The sequence below is a fragment of the Onychomys torridus genome, chromosome 2 (genome assembly GCF_903995425.1).
Source record: "Onychomys torridus chromosome 2, mOncTor1.1, whole genome shotgun sequence".
NCBI lineage: Eukaryota > Metazoa > Chordata > Mammalia > Rodentia > Cricetidae > Onychomys > Onychomys torridus.
The window spans coordinates 19,663,099-19,679,954 of NC_050444.1; the positions used below are offsets into that span (position 1 = coordinate 19,663,099).

Sequence of the window (16,856 nt, forward strand, 5' to 3'; positions counted from 1 at the left end):
AGAATGGGGGGTATAGCTAAAACTGTAGTGTCAATTCACGAAACCCTTCAATTTTCTCAAAAATATGAATATATGTACTCAAGAAAAATTTGTGTTGTAAGGTAAATTTTAATCCAAATGATGATTCTGAATAGGCAATATTAATGGTATCCTGAAGACTATCAGCTTTCTTATAACCCTATACAACTGCCACAGTTAGCATAGAGTCAAATATCAAACATGTTAGCTTGTACAAAGGTTTTAGTGCATGCACTCCCTTATTTATTAAAGAATTCCTCTGCCCAAAAACTACATTTTTAATGTTTTTTTCTGGATAGTATGCAATCTGAATCAACTATTTTCAAAATTTCCATTAAACTGAAGATACCAACACTTTACTTACTCTTCAGTAAATTGAAATGAATCCCCAGTCTCACCAACAAATGCCTCTCATCGCTGACATGAGTTATCGCTGCAGATGGCCAGTCTCCTCTGGCACAGACTAGCCTTTCACTTAGCATTCATCAAAGAAAACTTGGTTTGTACCATGTAACTTTGTACTCAGTTCATTTCAGATTATAAGTTCAGTGAATATAAATGGCAAAAATCAAATTCAGAAACTGAAGAAATTGTGGTTTTAACTTAAAATGGATTCTTTATTTAAAAAAGACATATTTCTGATGTGAATAGCTTTAATTTCCATTTCTGACCCACTGCATTTATTGATTTATTTCTGCAATAAATATTTATAAGGTGCTTGCCTTTGCATGGTAGCCTTTTAGAATATGATGATATTATAGTGAGCTCTTCTAAATTAGCTTTAATCAGGGAAAGGAGTCAGTCAGAAATTAAATAAATATTGCTAAGTAAGACATTAATAAATGTGATGGTGGTGATAATACAGGGTTATCTGTTAAAAAGTAAAGGTAAATATGCATGAAATAGGATCTTATAGCAGTCAGCTTTCTATTACTGTAACAATATTACCTACAACCAACAATCAGCTTATGAAGGGAAAAGATGTGTTTGACTCAGCATTTTGTAGATGCCCCTACATGACTGATTGGTCCTGTACAATCACTAAGAGCCATGTTGGAAAGAGAAAAATAGGAGGAGAAGCATAGGGTCCCAGTATTTTCTTCTAAGACATATCAATAATGATGAAAGATTTTACACTGATTCTCATCTTTAAAAGATTTCAAATAAAGGCAATATCTAGGGCCCAAACCTTTAACCTTGGGGAACATTTATCCAAATAAAAACTAAATTTTAGTGGTTCAGAGAGATCATGGTAGAATAAGTGAAATTTTAAAAACTACATATTGGAAGCAGTGTTTCAGAATTGCTGTGGAAGAACATTCCACGCAGACCTTCAGCTTAGATGGCCTGGAAGATTTAGCTCCAAACCCTTATGAGAAAAAAAAAGAACTCTGGAAATTGAAAGTGTTGCCTATGCTTGTGGGAAATACTATTACCATCATACTACATTAAGCTGACTACAGAGGCAAAATTTTGTAACAACAAAAACAACAACAACAATTCCTATTCACTCATGTCCTGCTGAAGACTCTACAAACAACAGAACAAAACTTGACCTCAGTCAGTGTTTTGCCATAGATTATTTTATCACTATTCTATTCATGAATTATTGTATTTTAGTAATGTTGGAACTCAAATAAAAGAATGGCATAGTATGCCTTAACTAATAACAATATAATTTTCTTGAGCTGTATTGTTGAATGGGACTTGCTGCAATGGTAGAATCAGCCCATGGTGCTCTTCTCCTAGACTCCTTTGTGTGTTGAGCATTTGTGGTGTGCCTAGTAGATGTGAGGGATGGTATTCCACTGTATGCAGTTTCCTTAAATGTAGTAGCCACCTGTGGCCAGTGGCTATCATATAAACAGTACAGAAATTAGAGACTGGGTGGTGAATAATGTCTTGCAACATTATTTTTTTTAAAAGTCTGAAAGTATACGTTAAAGAGAGTTTTTAAATAATAAAGGGAACAGCTATAATAATAATGTTCACTTTTTCCTTTATGAAGATACTAGAATAAAAATACTCAGCAAAGGGAAGAGAGGAAAATGCTTCTATTTATGACATTTTCTGGACACACTACTGTGCTTCCATAGTTTAGTCTGGCAGATTGAATTCAAACATACATTCATATATCAGTGAGAACGATATTTAGTAACAAAGTTAATTTTGCATAAGATTGAACCATGTAATAATTTTTGTTTAGCTCACATAGCTATTTCAATATTACCTTGGACCTTCCTTACATTCATTCACTCATTTGTCCTTTTCAGCTTTGGATTTAAACAGTATAATTCACAATGTGAAAGCTCTACAAAACTATAAGATGACAACACATTTTTCATTGTAATCAGTTCTATGAAAGTCATTTTTAATTGCCAAACAATGGATTTTTAAGGTGATTGATTAGTGCTTAAAGTGCTTGATCTTCTTGTATGAGATTGTTAGTTTTGATTTTTTAATCCCATGTAAAAGCCAAGCATATTAGAATATCTAATCCCAGTGCCTAGTCTTACAGATAAGTAGAGGCAGGAGAATATCTAAAGCTTCATAGGTCAGTTAGCCTGGTATACACAGCAAAGTCATAAATAAATAAGTAGGTGAATAAATAAATAGGTAAATGAATGAATGAATGAATGAATGAATAAATAAATTAAATAAATAAATAAATAAAATAAGAGAGACCCTATCTCAAACAACGTAAAAATCAGCAACCAATGTTAGAACAGAAGCCTCCTCACTCACTGTGGAATACAAACACACACACACACACACACACACACACACACACACACACACACAAAGAAACAAAGACAGAGACACAGAGAATACTAATGAGTTTGAACACATGTAAGAAGGCTGATAAGCAAGACCATGAATCAGTAATTCACTCACATTATGCATCAGTAACCTCACTGATTCAGTTCTCTTCTAAAAGTAATGATATAATTGTAACTTGAAGCTAAAGAAACTTGAGCCATAGATATTAAATGGGAAAAGCCATTGTCTGAATACAAAATGGTTTTTGCATTGATTTATTTAATTTTGCATGGAAGGAATACTCACAAAATTAAAGGAAAATAATTCTTTTCATTACTGAAAAGATGGTTCAGCATTGAAGAGTACTGACTACTCTTTCAGAGAATCTGGATTTGGTTCCCATCTCTCCATATGTAAGCAGAAACAGTAAGAAAAAATTCACTATACTCACATTTCTATGTAAATTTGAATTCTTACAAAAAATACAGACAAGTTTTATATTTACAATTAGACTCAAACTTCCAACCATAATCCCAAACATGAAAGTTATAAATAAATATATTTAGGTATTTGAAATTATGTTCATGATTAAGCAAGGAGAAATTTCCCACCTATATAAATGTGTTACACAAACGCATTTCCTTTCTAGTAACTGGAGAATAATTTGACTTATTCTTTACTATCTGCAATGTTTTGGTAATTTAACATCCATTCTAGAGCATGCATGCCTTCCATTATTGACCATTTACAACATAACCTAACTCAAGTGTTTTTCTTTTTCAAGACTTACTGTAGACTCCTTCTGTAGCTAGAGTTTTTCTGGTCCTGCCTGGCCCATGGTCAGGACGAATCTCTCTCACCAGCAAGTCCCACACTGCTCAGACCCAACCAAGTAAACACACAGAGACTTGTATTGCTTACAAACTATATGGCCATGGCAGGCTTCTTGCTATCTAGTTCTCTATCTTAAATTAAGCCATTTCTATTAATCTATAAGTTGCCATATGGCTTGTGGCTTACTTGTTTCTTTACATGTTGCTTGCCATGGTCTCCTTTACTTAGCCTTTTACTTCCCAGAATTCTCTTCTCTCCTTGTCCTGCCTGTACTTCCTGCCTGGCTATTGGCCAATCAGCTTTTTATTTATACAGAGTGATATCCACAACATCTTTCCCTCCCAAATCTAGAGTTTTCCATTTCCAAGTTAGATTTAGGCACCTGTGCAGTCTCCTGGTTCCTTCTTATCCTACAAGTATCGTTATTGTGCCCTTTGCTCTTTATCCTCTCTTTCCTACCTTGTTTCAATACTTGTTTACTTAGCTATTCTGTTATATTGATCATGTCACTGACCCATGCCCCATCAAGCTACCTGCTTTCTCTTCTATCTCCCATTTATGTGCCATTGCCTCTACAATTGTCCTGGCTTCTCCTCACTTGCCTGCACTGCTCTAGGACACACTACTCTACTGTATCTATTTGATTTCCATCTAGCCTCCACATCATATGTTCACTATCATCTTGACAGAACTTGGTTGTTGTTGCTGTTGTTACTCGTCTTTATCTGTGTGATGTGTGTGATGTATAATATATGCCAACTTTATTTTCTCTAATACCCTTAGAAGAAAGAAACCAATAGAGTGACATAATGCTAATGTGGAAAGGACAAAGCTCAGGAGGCCTTGACCTTAGACAAAGAACTAGAGGCAACAAAATAATGCTATAGGTGGGAGAAAGAGTCTTCCCCAGGGGAGGGCATGCTAGCTGGTTATCCAAAACCAAATGGTCAGCTCTAAAAACATACACATATAAGAAACACTATACAAACTGAGCTGGTTGTATTTGTGTGTTTATGAGTACATAGATAGGTAGATAGGTAGGTAGGTAGGTAGGTAGATAGATAGATAGATAGATAGATAGATAGATAGATTGATAGATAGAGATAGAGACAGAGATCTGTGGGTCACATACACATATATACATACAACAATTAGAGAAAGAGAGACCATAAATTTGAAAGAGATCAATGGAGTGGGAGATTCATGGGTGTTTTTGGAGGAAAGAAAGAGAATGGGAAAATAATATATTAATCTCAAAAATTGAAAGATATATTTTTTTTAAAAAATTACCTTTGAAAGTCAAGCCAATATCATCCTTTCTTATCATCACTGGTTGCTGAAGGTTCTCTTAATCTATAAATATTCTAGCTCAGTATCTGTTTTATGTACAAATCATTCCTGTTGGTGTACTTAGCTTCTCTGACATTACTTCATTCATTTTTCACTCTTTAGATTACTAGTTTCTCAGAATAATTTTCAAAAACTGCCAAGTGCAGAGGTATACTTTAAAGGCTGAAATAAGGTGAGGGCAGGAATATGTGGCAGCGTGGGCCACAGCCATACAGTGAATATCAGCCTGGCTGCTACATAGTGAGTTCCCATAATCACCCAGCAATCACCCAAGGCTCCATTGCCAAGTGGAATGATTAGGAAGTGTAGTTTCTTATTTTAATGCTTCAGAAGATTTACCACATTCCCCTACAGCAGGAACAAATGGTAGTTCTAACTCATTTTCAGTTTTGAAGCAGTATCACAGGACTTTCCATTTTCTAACACTGAGGACACCTGATTTCCCACAGGCATCTTGGTAGAAACAGTTTTACCATCAAGCTCTTTGTTGAGGACTCACTTGGAGTGTAAGGAAGGGCAATTACCTTTTGAACTATGTTTTGAAGTAAACAAAGCTGAGTGGAACAGTGGGAGCAGAAGAAATGTTCTCAAGAGCATATTAGCATAAAGCAATTAGGCAATGGTAATAAGAGTTAGTCTCTGCTGTTATGGTAACAATTGCCAGTGGCCTCTGAAACAACCTCACTTAGGAATCTTTCAGGGTGTCTTGCATTACTCTTCTTGGGAATTCTCTGCCCCAGCTGCCCTTATCTCTTGGGAACAAATTTCTAATTCAACATAGTCCTTTAACACATCAGTTGTTGACAAGTAGCTTTGTATATCTTTCACTGAAAATATAAAATCTTTCCCCTGGGCCATTCCTGCTTGTCAGCCTCCTGCCATCTTCTCTCCTCCTTTGCCTCTGCACTAGGTAAGTAAAGTGGAGACTTGACTGTCATTTTTATTGAATATACTGTTCTCAAAGCACACATTTGCTTTCATTTCTCCAACTTCCAGCCTGGGGTCTTTCTGCTTGTGTTATCATGAAATCCGCAGAGAAAGAATATGGCTGGTTCATGACCAAGGTGAAAATAAACTCTCTAGTGTGGTCTCATACCTCTGATCTTTCCTATGTCATATAATGAGTCCTTTTACGTTCCCATCCCCCACAGCATGACAAGGTCTTGGCACTTTGCCCAGGATAACAGGAGCTAGAAGAAACTAATGGGAATAAGAACAAAACAGCAGCCTACAAAATGGGAAAAGATTTTGATCAACTCCCTAATCTGTCAGAGGGCTGATTGCAAAAATATGTAAAGAACTCAAGAAACCAGATATCAAAAAAAGCAAGGATCCAGTTTAAAAGTGGGGTAAAGATCTAAACAGGGAATTCTCAACAGAAGAATCTCAAATGGCTGAGAAGCATTTAAGGAGATGTTTAACGTCCTTAGTCATCCAGGAAATGCAAATCAAAATGACTTTGAGATTCTGTCTTACAGTGTTGAGTGTTTGAGACAGTCTCTTGCTATAGTCCTGGTTAGCTTTTGACAGTGTCCTTTGCCTTACAGAAACTTTTTAATTTCATGAGGTCCCATTTATTAATTGTTGATCTCACTCTGAGGTTCCATCTTACACCTGTCAGAATAGCTAAGATCAAAAACACACAGGATAGCTCATGCTAGAAAAGATGTGGAGCAAAGTGAGCACTCCTCCTTTGCTGGTAGAAGTGTAAATTTATACAGCCATTTTGGAAGTCAGTGTGGCTGTTTCTCATAAAACTGAGAATCATTCTACCAGAAGACCCAACTATACCACTCTTGGGCATATACCCAAAGGATGCTCAGTAATGCCATAAGGACACTTGCTTAACACTGTTCATATTAGCATTATTTGTAATAGCCAGAACCTGGAAACAACCTAGATGCCCTTCAACCAAGAAATGTGTGTGGGGAAGTGTAGACTATATCTAAGACAGCTTGGTTGGAGTAGTCTGTGAGACTCAACCATCTCAACTAGCAGCTTTAAAGTTGTTCTGAATGCAGAATTTTGAGTAAGCTGCAACAGAAGCATTCTGGGAGGCTGGATCACCTGGGCTACTTGTTTTTTTATTGGTATCTGATCCTTTTTTGTTTCTGAAAACACACAAACTTTTAAAGGTAGCATATATATCTGCATTAATACAAGTATGGAATGTGAAGTGTGCACAAGTCAGCTAAAGATGATTTTTTGTTCTATGTTTGTGAAGATAAAAGGCATCTGTCAACTTTATAAGTCTATTTGGATTGTATAACCAAACTTTGATCCATGACATATGAAAGGATGGCATGTAAAAGTCATGAGAACTCTGCAGCCAATAAGATTGATCATGTCTAATCCAGTCTCAGAATTGTTCCTGTATAGAGGGATCAGCATATATATCATCTGTCTTGTATATTTTTTTTTCTTCATGTCTATAGCCAAGATTTTCAGGAAGTCTCCCCCAATCAAACAGATGTTTATTAATGTTGAAGAAATCCATAGCTTTTTGTTTCCTGTGGATACAAAGGCATAACCTTTCCCTCAACACAGCATATTTTCTGACTTCCATTCTGAAGTTGACATTCTTAAAATATAGATTATTTTAATTTAGCAGTTTCCATAATCCAGTGTTTTTCAGTAATTATTGTTTTTTTATTAATTAGCACTTAAAAATTCAAAGTTATCAAAGCAAAACCCTGTGTATTTCCCATCTTTGTGTGACTATTCCATGTATATTACTTTACTCTCTTTTTAAATACTTTATTATTTTTAAACTATTTATTCATCTGTAACTGTCTATATCCATTTTCTTTTCTTTCTTCAGCAGTTTAATTTGAAATCTAGTGCTATTACTTGTACAGTATCACCATGTTTGATTTTATGTTTCTAGCATGTGTTTATTATGATCAAATGGGACATGTACAAATTTAAATATAAAGTATCAAATATATTTGTCTTAGGCACAAACATGAGTAAATATATAAATACATATTTGTCTCTTCTTTTATGAACAAAGATGTTTGCAGTGGCACTATTTATACCATTCTTTTTCAACATCAAGTTAATGGGGATTTAATAAATTTCTATTTACTCATTAGAGTGGTTATGTATCCATTATATTCATTTACAAATATTGTGTCTTTTCATGACCTGTGTATTGACTATGTTTTCCCAGAGTTTTTAATGGAAAATAATTTTTTAGAAATGTTCATGAAAATTTCCCAAAAATACAAAGAAAACAGACACCTAAGAGTCTATATTTCCCCAATTAGTACCTGTCTGCTATCTTTATATTCATTTGGTATGTAATTGCAAGCATAAACAATATCTACTATATATGTGTGTGTGTACATATATGTATATGTAATTCTGTGTAACTATATGAATACATCTGAAGACTTTTTCTTATCATCCTTCACATGATAGCATACTTTCATATCACAGATAACATGTAGTAACAGATTCTAAAAATTGAATTTTGTTGCATAATTTTATATTGTATCACATTGCATTATAGTTGTCCATTGCAGAAGCTCTATCTTGATTTGGGATAAATTACTAGAGAAGAGACTCACGGGTAAAAGAAACAATGCATAAGTAATGCTATCATTTATAGTGGTATTGATTTTCACAGATGTTGTGTCATATTGTCTTCCAACCAGGAATATGTGAAAGACATTATTTTTTCAAAGTATAGCATTAAAGTTTATCTGCTAAGAGGGATGATATCACAGGATAGTTTCTGCTTCTGCCTCACTGGTTATAAGTCAGGTTGCATCTCTTTTCCTAAGTTCTCAAACCTCTTATGCTTTTCTTTCCTTCTTCTTTTCTTTCCTTGCTTGCTTGCTTGTTTGCTTGCTTTTCTTTTGCATATTATTCATGATTCTTACATTTTTTAAGTAGTGTTTGTCAAAGAAATCTTTGTTTCACTAATCCATTATGATCTGGATGCAAATAATTTCTCCTCACTTGTCATAGACTTTTATTTTGCCAATGGCATATATCATCTTAACGGTGATTTGGTAAAGGAAAAATATTGAGAAGTTTGTCTGTTAAGTATATATTGGCCTCTTACGGTATGTTAGGTTGCTGTGTAAGTTTTTCTGACATATATGAATAAATATCTGTTCATCCCAAATCAAGTATCAACAACAGATTAAAACACAAGAACAAGAACAACAAAATGATTTGAGCTAATTCTAGCTCAGTTAATCAATGAGTTTGCTATGGTCAGTTCCAAGAGCTTAGGTAATTCAAGAAAGGTACATCACCCAAGTATGCAAGACATCTTACAAAAGCTGCTCCTCTTGAATTCCCTCACAACTTGCAGGCAACTCCATTGAAGATTTTCCTCCATCCCAGAAAGTATTTGTGACTGTAGAACCTTGGGAGAGGGCTCACAACATCTTTAGTCTGAAAGGCCTCCCTTTTCTTTTCATGAGAGAAAGTTTTGATATGGAGGAAATAATTTAAACCATAAACATGAGAGTGGGCATGTCCCCTTGTCTCAGTCATCCCTATGTATTTAGTAAACTGCTCACACTGACATTTAGATACTGGTTAGTAATTAACTCAAGGACTAGAGTCTTGACCAAGATGACAAGCTTATTAAGAAGAAGGACAAGAATGGGATATTAATTCAGAGCCAGAAATGATGTTACTGTTTTCTTCTAAATAATTGATATGCAGAGAAAACAACCCATAGCTAATAGCTAAACACGAACAAATTGCAATGGGACAGATGTTATATTAACATATTGTATGGCATCAAATAATTCCCAGTGGACTGTGTCAACACCTGAGTCAGTCCTAGGAAGCACAGGGAGGTGGTGTACCCTGTTTTCACCCAGATGTTTGGCAAACACTCTACCAAGTGATTCACAGACATGTAAGTTAGGAGAAAGGCAGAAAATTAAAACCAAAGTAAGCTTGTGATATGCACTTGTCTGTATAGTAAATATATTTGATATCAAGAGAAACAGTTTCTATTATTATGGGTATTTGAAATGTAAAGAAATTTAAAATAAAGTAAAATGTTCTTGAATTGACAATATTTTTTTAAATTATACCTGTGTTTTCTAGTACTAAAAGACTTTGAATAATGATTTTTTTTTCTGAAATCTTCAATTAGAAATTATTCAGTATCACCAGATGTATCACTTTTCATAGATTTTTGTTATATTTTGCTTTTTCTGTCTAGTAGTAAGGATTTATATGAAAATACATTATGTTCGGTCTAATGAATAACTCATTAACTTTATAAACAACCATGGGAAGTCAAATCCTGTTATTCACTAGACTAGGAATAAATATGATACCTGTTTTAAAACCAAGGCAAGTAAACCCCTTCAATAAATCAAGTAGAAGAGAAAATTAGCCTAAGTGAAATCTTCTGTTCTGATTATTTTCAAGATAAATTTGGTTATGTAGAGTTACCATTACTGACCAATATGAGACACATTGGATGATCAGTCATTACACAGACAGCAGCTATAACATGGACATTCAAAGAGATATGACCCTTCTATTCAAATCTCAGCATCTGGAGCATGGAGACCTGTGTGTGGGCAAAAATGCAACTGTGCATATAAAATGCACATAACATAGATGTGGTCACTACCCACCTTCCACTACATGTCTGTCATTCTAATTTTCTGTCTACAAAGTCCTAAGATAATGACAAATGAAAAAACTAGAGTACTGTGACAGCATATTTATTCACACACTATGGTTTAGCGATGGAGGGATTTCCTAGCTAGTTTTCTGTGAAATATTTGCTCTCCCTCAGGTTATGTTGATGAAAGAAAATAAGAATCCTAGATCAGCTTTAAAACTGTCCAGTGCACAATTGTCTCTACAGTGCTGCCAGGCCTGAAGAAATGCTGAACATTCCTTTTGCTTGCTTTTGCAGGACCAGTGGTTTTGGCGAGTGAGAAACAACAGGGTGATGGATGGATACCCCATGCAAATTACTTACTTCTGGCGGGGCTTACCTCCCAGTATTGACGCAGTTTATGAAAACAGTGATGGAAATTTTGTCTTTTTTAAAGGTAAGCATGTTTTCTCAGACTGGTTTTGTGGTATATTGATCAGCTTGTTCAGAACCCTGTAAAGTAAAGGAAAGTGAATAAATAAAGGTCATTAAGATTGTATAGTGGATTTCATGAATGCAGTGTATATAGAACAAAAAATATATGTGAAATTAAGTATAATGTTTAATTGTGTAATTTATACTTTCATTTGTATTATGCTTATGTGCAAGTCAAAATTGGATGACAACCCTCTCTGTAGAAATTTTATGTTTAGATTATATACATCACAAAATAAAACTAAGGACTAAGGTAGGACCATTACATACCTCCAACTTCAGCTACTTAGGAGCCTAAGGTTGAAGCAGGAAAATGGCTGGAACACAGTAGTTTGAGACTAGTGTATCCTGAGAATCATAAGAAGACCTTGTCAAACAAAGGAAGGAAGGGAGGAAAGTGGAAAGAAAGGAAAGATAGATGGAAGGGAGGGAGGGAGAGAGGGAGGCAGGAGGGAGGGAGAGGGTAAGGAAATAAAATAAATAGCTTCTCCTCATCTGTTTGCTCATTTCTGTAATATTTGGAGTTGCTTACTGCTTTTTCTGGTGAAGTGTATTTCATAACTCAGAGTATATAATCTTTGAAGTTTTACTGTGTTTATGTAAATAACTTCTAACAAACTAAGAAATTAACCATAAGAATGACAGAAGGTTGTGACTAGAAAATTCACCCAATGATCAGTATTCTGATATTGACTTAATTATTATTTATCTCAGTGGAGAGTGTTTATCTCATAAATGCTGCCAAGTACCTAGCATGCAAAAGTAGATTACCTTGAAAAGAGAGCTGTTCCTCTATCCTTAAAACTTGAGAATGGATAACTTTAAGTGGGGGTCAGGAGCACAGAGATAAGACAGACTGCTGGAGAATTGAGGGATTTGTGAGGACCCATGTGAACTGAAGCTGAGCCTTGGACTGTGGAAGAATCATAATAGGTATGTGATGCATGGGTCTATGAAGGCTGAAAGTAAGCTAAAAAAAAGCACACAGTTTGAGAGGGAAAAGAAGAGGTTCTTAAGGAGACAAAGATGCAATTATTTTCAGGGTTGAATTAGACTTTAATGTAATGATGAGTGTAGTGAAAACAGTTAGGTGGCAATATGTGTGTTTTAAGCTATAATAGAGGAGTGCCTGCTTTTTCTTTGCAGATCATCTCTTGATTAAAATAGAAACAGTGGTACATAAGTTATACATCACGTGGGGGTGGGAGTCTGGTCATATGTTGTTCTTTATAAACTTCTATTAACTTCATGAACTGGGTGACATTCCTTGCCCCAGCTTACTTATCAGGAACTATGATCCATACTATTCTCTACCTCGTGATTATTAGGATTACTAAATTATTACCCAAATGAAGTACTTGGCACATGTATGCTGTCAGTGAATGCCAGTTATTGCTGCTGCGCTACTATGATTATTATTAATATTATTGCATTCCTGCTATCTTATAGCAGGTGTAACTGAAATATGTAAGTAATATACCACTGTAAACAAAGTACGCACATCACTGTTACCAGGCAAATTGGGCTTCCTAGTTGGATTCTAAGTCTTGTGAATAAAATAACTTAGAAAGAGACTAAGAAGGAAGCTTAAGCATAATTCTATTAGACATTGAGAGAAAAGCAAAGCAGTGGAGGTTGATGAGAAGCCACACGTCAGAAAAACAGTGACAGAGCAGAATGATTGAGGTAGTTTTAGACAAAAAGAGTAAGAAAACCCGGAGTGTTAGTTATTTTGGCGCTCTTAGCCTGCGAGGAGCACGTCCCGAACACGACAAATCCACAGAAGAGCTGTTTATTACTATAGGATAGGAAGAGGCAGATGTGACAGGCCACATGGTCAAGAGAAAAGGAAGAGAGGAGAAGAAGAGGAGACAAGAGAGAAGAGAGAAGAGACCTCTGCAAAATGGTGCCGGCTTTTTAAAGAGTGGGCTGCACATGCATACAGGACTGTATGTGGCTTACATTGTAGATTACATGGCCACACGTGCAGCCATGCAAAGCCACGGAGTCCTAGTCACACGAGATACTTTGACCTGGAAATGGCTATTTTGAACCAGAAATAACTAGGTGGTCTGTAGGGCAAGCCCAACCATGTGGACATGTTGTGATTTCCTATCACAGAGTGTCTGGGAAAGCCTGTTCAAGCTTTGGCCAGTATCAAAAAGAAAAGGAGAAACTTTGTAAAGGATAAGTTATATTTTTCTGAGTAACTCAGGAAAGCAGACACACCACAGTTCTGTCTATGAAATCTCTCTCTACCAATGACTGCATGGGAAGGAGTTCCTGAAAGAATAAGTGTTAGTATTTATTTTGGCGCTAGGAACACGTCCCGAACACGACAAGACCACAGAAGAGTTTTATTAAAGAGGATAGAGGTGACAGGCCTGTGTGAAACACATGTGGGTGAGGAGATAAGGGGAGAGAGAGACTGAGAGAGATTCATGCAAGATGGCACCGGCTTTTTAAAGGTTGGGTCGCACATGCGTACAGGGACTCCTGTGGGTACTCCACGCATGCGTGTAGATTACATGGCTGCACGCAGGCTTTATGCAATCACATAAAGCCAAAGAGTCCCTGTCCCGCGAGATGTCTAACCCGGAGACGGCTATTCTGAACCGGAAATAGTTAGGCGGTCCACCAGGCAAGCCCAACCTTGTGGACATGTAATCTCTATCAATAAGTACACTATCTCACTAACTGGATACTTATTCCTTCATCTCCTAGCGTGATTTTAGATGAATCATCCTTCCTGAAAGTTGGCATCTCGGCCAGGTGATTGACGGGTCGACCTAGATTAACTCTTAGGAGAGCAGACAATATTATACAGTGCTCTAGTAGGTTCCATTCTTAAAGTGCCTCAATGTGTCCCTGATAGCTCTAACTTGTCATTTGGCATGTTTGAAGCCTAAGGAATTGAAAAGGTAATATTTGTTTTTTTAGTGTTATCAGGGAAATGGGAGAAGTTGAAATTCTCAATGGCTTTGAAGATGACCCAAACAGTATCTGAAGGTTGTGATGTAGGAGGCAGAGTTCCTAGAAGGAAATTCTCCTCTTCTGCACTCTTCCTTGTCCTTGTCTTTACCAAGCAAGTAATTATTCTCAGCAACAAAGTATAGCTTGTGATAATGATCAAGTTCAAAACAATTACAACATTGAGTTTGGGAAGGTGACCCTAGATAGCCTTAGGCAGTTCTGAGAAGGCCCTTTGTCTAAACTGCCTGAGGGGAAGCTAAAGTCCTAACAGTGGAGTGAGAACCCTTCACTGCCTCAGCATTGTTTCACTTTGATTCACTTTTTTGTGGAAAGGTTCACCCCTTTCCTTTCGCCTTTAATGTAAAAAGTATGCCCTCAGACTACCCTTCAACTAACATTTTTTTTTTTAACTTTTTATCGATTCTTTGTGGATGTCACATCATGCATCCGGACTCCATTCAGCTCCCTGTCCCTTTGAAACCACCCTCTGCCTTTGCAATTTCCAACCCACCCACCCCCCCCCCCACATGCACCCCAGGCAAAAAAAAGTCAATAAAATAAAAATTAAAAGCAAAACAAACAAACCAAACCAAACAAACAATAAAACAAAATCTCAATGAGGAAGCTGTAATGTGACACAGTGATAATTAAATATACCTACTTTCTGGGCAACACATTTGCAACACTTGCAGAGAATTTTAAATTACCTAAAAACCTAAAACTTTCAAATGTAAATTTCATGAGGCTGGATCTTGTTTATATTTTATCATCCCTGTATTTTCAGTTCATGAAACAGTACTTGTTGCATGGTCACTACTTAATAAACATTTGAATAAAATAATGCCTCTGAGTGCTAATTAAATGTCAGTACAAATTTTAAAAAGGTGGCAATCACTGAGGCTGACAGTACCTTCTGCTTCCAGCCACATATTCATATTCAAGAAGTTGGCCAATAATTGCCTAGTGTGTGCCTTGGGGAGCGGGAGTTAACTGCTTAAGAATATCACTGCACTATTCATGCCTAACAAATATTTAAGGTAAGACATGAAGTAGTCGATCATTACAATGAAATTGATCTGAAATAAAGACCAAGAATAGTTACAGGTACAAAAATATGGAACATAAAATATAGCAAGTCATAATATCTACATCCTATAATAGGTAAACATTTCCTTTACTATACTGGACAGTAAATAAACATCTTTACTAGAAAAGGAATTGCTGCACAATGACAGAAGAAGATCTAGTATGCAAATATCTTTGCAAATGTGTTTCACAGGAAAGGCAGTCAGTGCCTCAGTTAAAAAAGTCTGTGGTAATTGTTTTCTACTACATGTTAGTAAAGAAAAAAATTTAAAGACTGTATCATTTAAAAGGTTAAATATTTCTGGGTCCAGCTACAAAGCAATATGAGCACTTATACATTACAAAACTCCACTAAACAGAAGTAAAGAAATTTTAGGTAAAGTATGTTTTATTGATGAGTGAGACAATCAATACTGTGGCAATGTAAAATCTAATTATACTTGTCCATAGTTTCATTGCTGTTCCACTCAAAACTTTTACAGGCTCATTGTAGTATATGTAGTAGTAGTTGAGCTAACTCTGAAATCCATACACAAAAGACTCATTATACAAAGAGTCTCTGAGATTGTTACATCAGTTTGAGTCTTAACTACTGTTGAAGACAGTAAGGCATTGGCACGAGGAAAGGAAATTAGATAGCAGTGGAAGAAAACAGCTAGTTCAGAAATAGACTCAAATATACATCTAAAAATAATCTTTCCTTCAGAGATTTCTTTGAAAGGTAAAGAAAAATTTCAGTAGGGTAAAACAATGGGCCTTCCAACAAACACTGCCTAAACTATTGGCCAGCTATGCACAAAATCAATAAACTCTAATATGTACCTTGCACCATATATAAAAATGAGTTCACAATGGCCTCAGCCCAATTCTGAAAGCAGTTGACTCTCTGAATGTTCTAGACAAATATTGCAGATATCTGTGACTTTAGTTAGAAATTAGACAGGACTAAATCACAATCCACAAAGGTTTTCCTTTTTTTCTTCTAAAGATACTTTAAAGTAGGAAAGAGAACAACATTTCTTGTGTGTCCCCAGAATATACAAAGAATTTTTGAAAACTTAATTTTATAAAGGTCAATAAAAACTAATAGAATGTGGACAAAAGTTTCACCAAGATTAATATACACATGAAAGTTGGGGAAGTGGGAAGGAATACAGGCAAGCCTGTAGGAATCCAGGAGGGACAACTGATCATCTGATCATTCTTTTAGTTACTTGATAGTGACAAGTGCAGCTATATGTGTTTATTGTTTATATATATGAACATTTTATAAATGATATGCTTTAAATACATATTACTTGTTATTTATTATGCTGTGATATTTACACCAAACAAAGCTATTATGTAAAGAAAGAAACCTATCAGTTTATGTATTCCACAAATTTATATATGCTGGGCCATAGGTATTAGAATTAATTCCTTTATTATTCTCGAGCATGTTAAATGTAAACCCCCACATAATACACTTCTCATTATATTTCACTACTGGATAAGGAGGTATGACAATCAAGTAGGGGTGCCTCACTGCAGAGTTTCCTCTTTCTGGCAGCCTTCTGTGTTGGCTTATGTCCTAGTATTAAGATTCTTTTTAGGCCGGGCGGTGGTGGCGCACGCCTTTAATCCCAGCACTGGGGAGGCAGAGGCAGGCAGATCTCTGTGAGTTTGAGGCCAGCCTGGACTACCAAGTGAGTTCCAGGAAAAGGCTCCAAGCTACACAGAGAAACCCTGTCTTGAAAAATCAAAAAAAAAA

The 16,856-nt window shown here is 35.9% G+C and overlaps 1 protein-coding gene across 1 annotated transcript in view; it reads left to right on the forward strand.

The window, feature by feature from the left end:
- Mmp16 (matrix metallopeptidase 16) overlaps positions 1 to 16,856 on the forward strand; it is a 243,198-nt gene that overhangs the window by 205,113 nt on the left and 21,229 nt on the right. Inside the window, exon 7 of the mRNA XM_036178331.1 lies at positions 10,871 to 11,009. Coding sequence (XP_036034224.1) covers positions 10,871 to 11,009 — 139 coding nt within the window. The remainder of the gene's footprint in view (positions 1 to 10,870; positions 11,010 to 16,856) is intronic.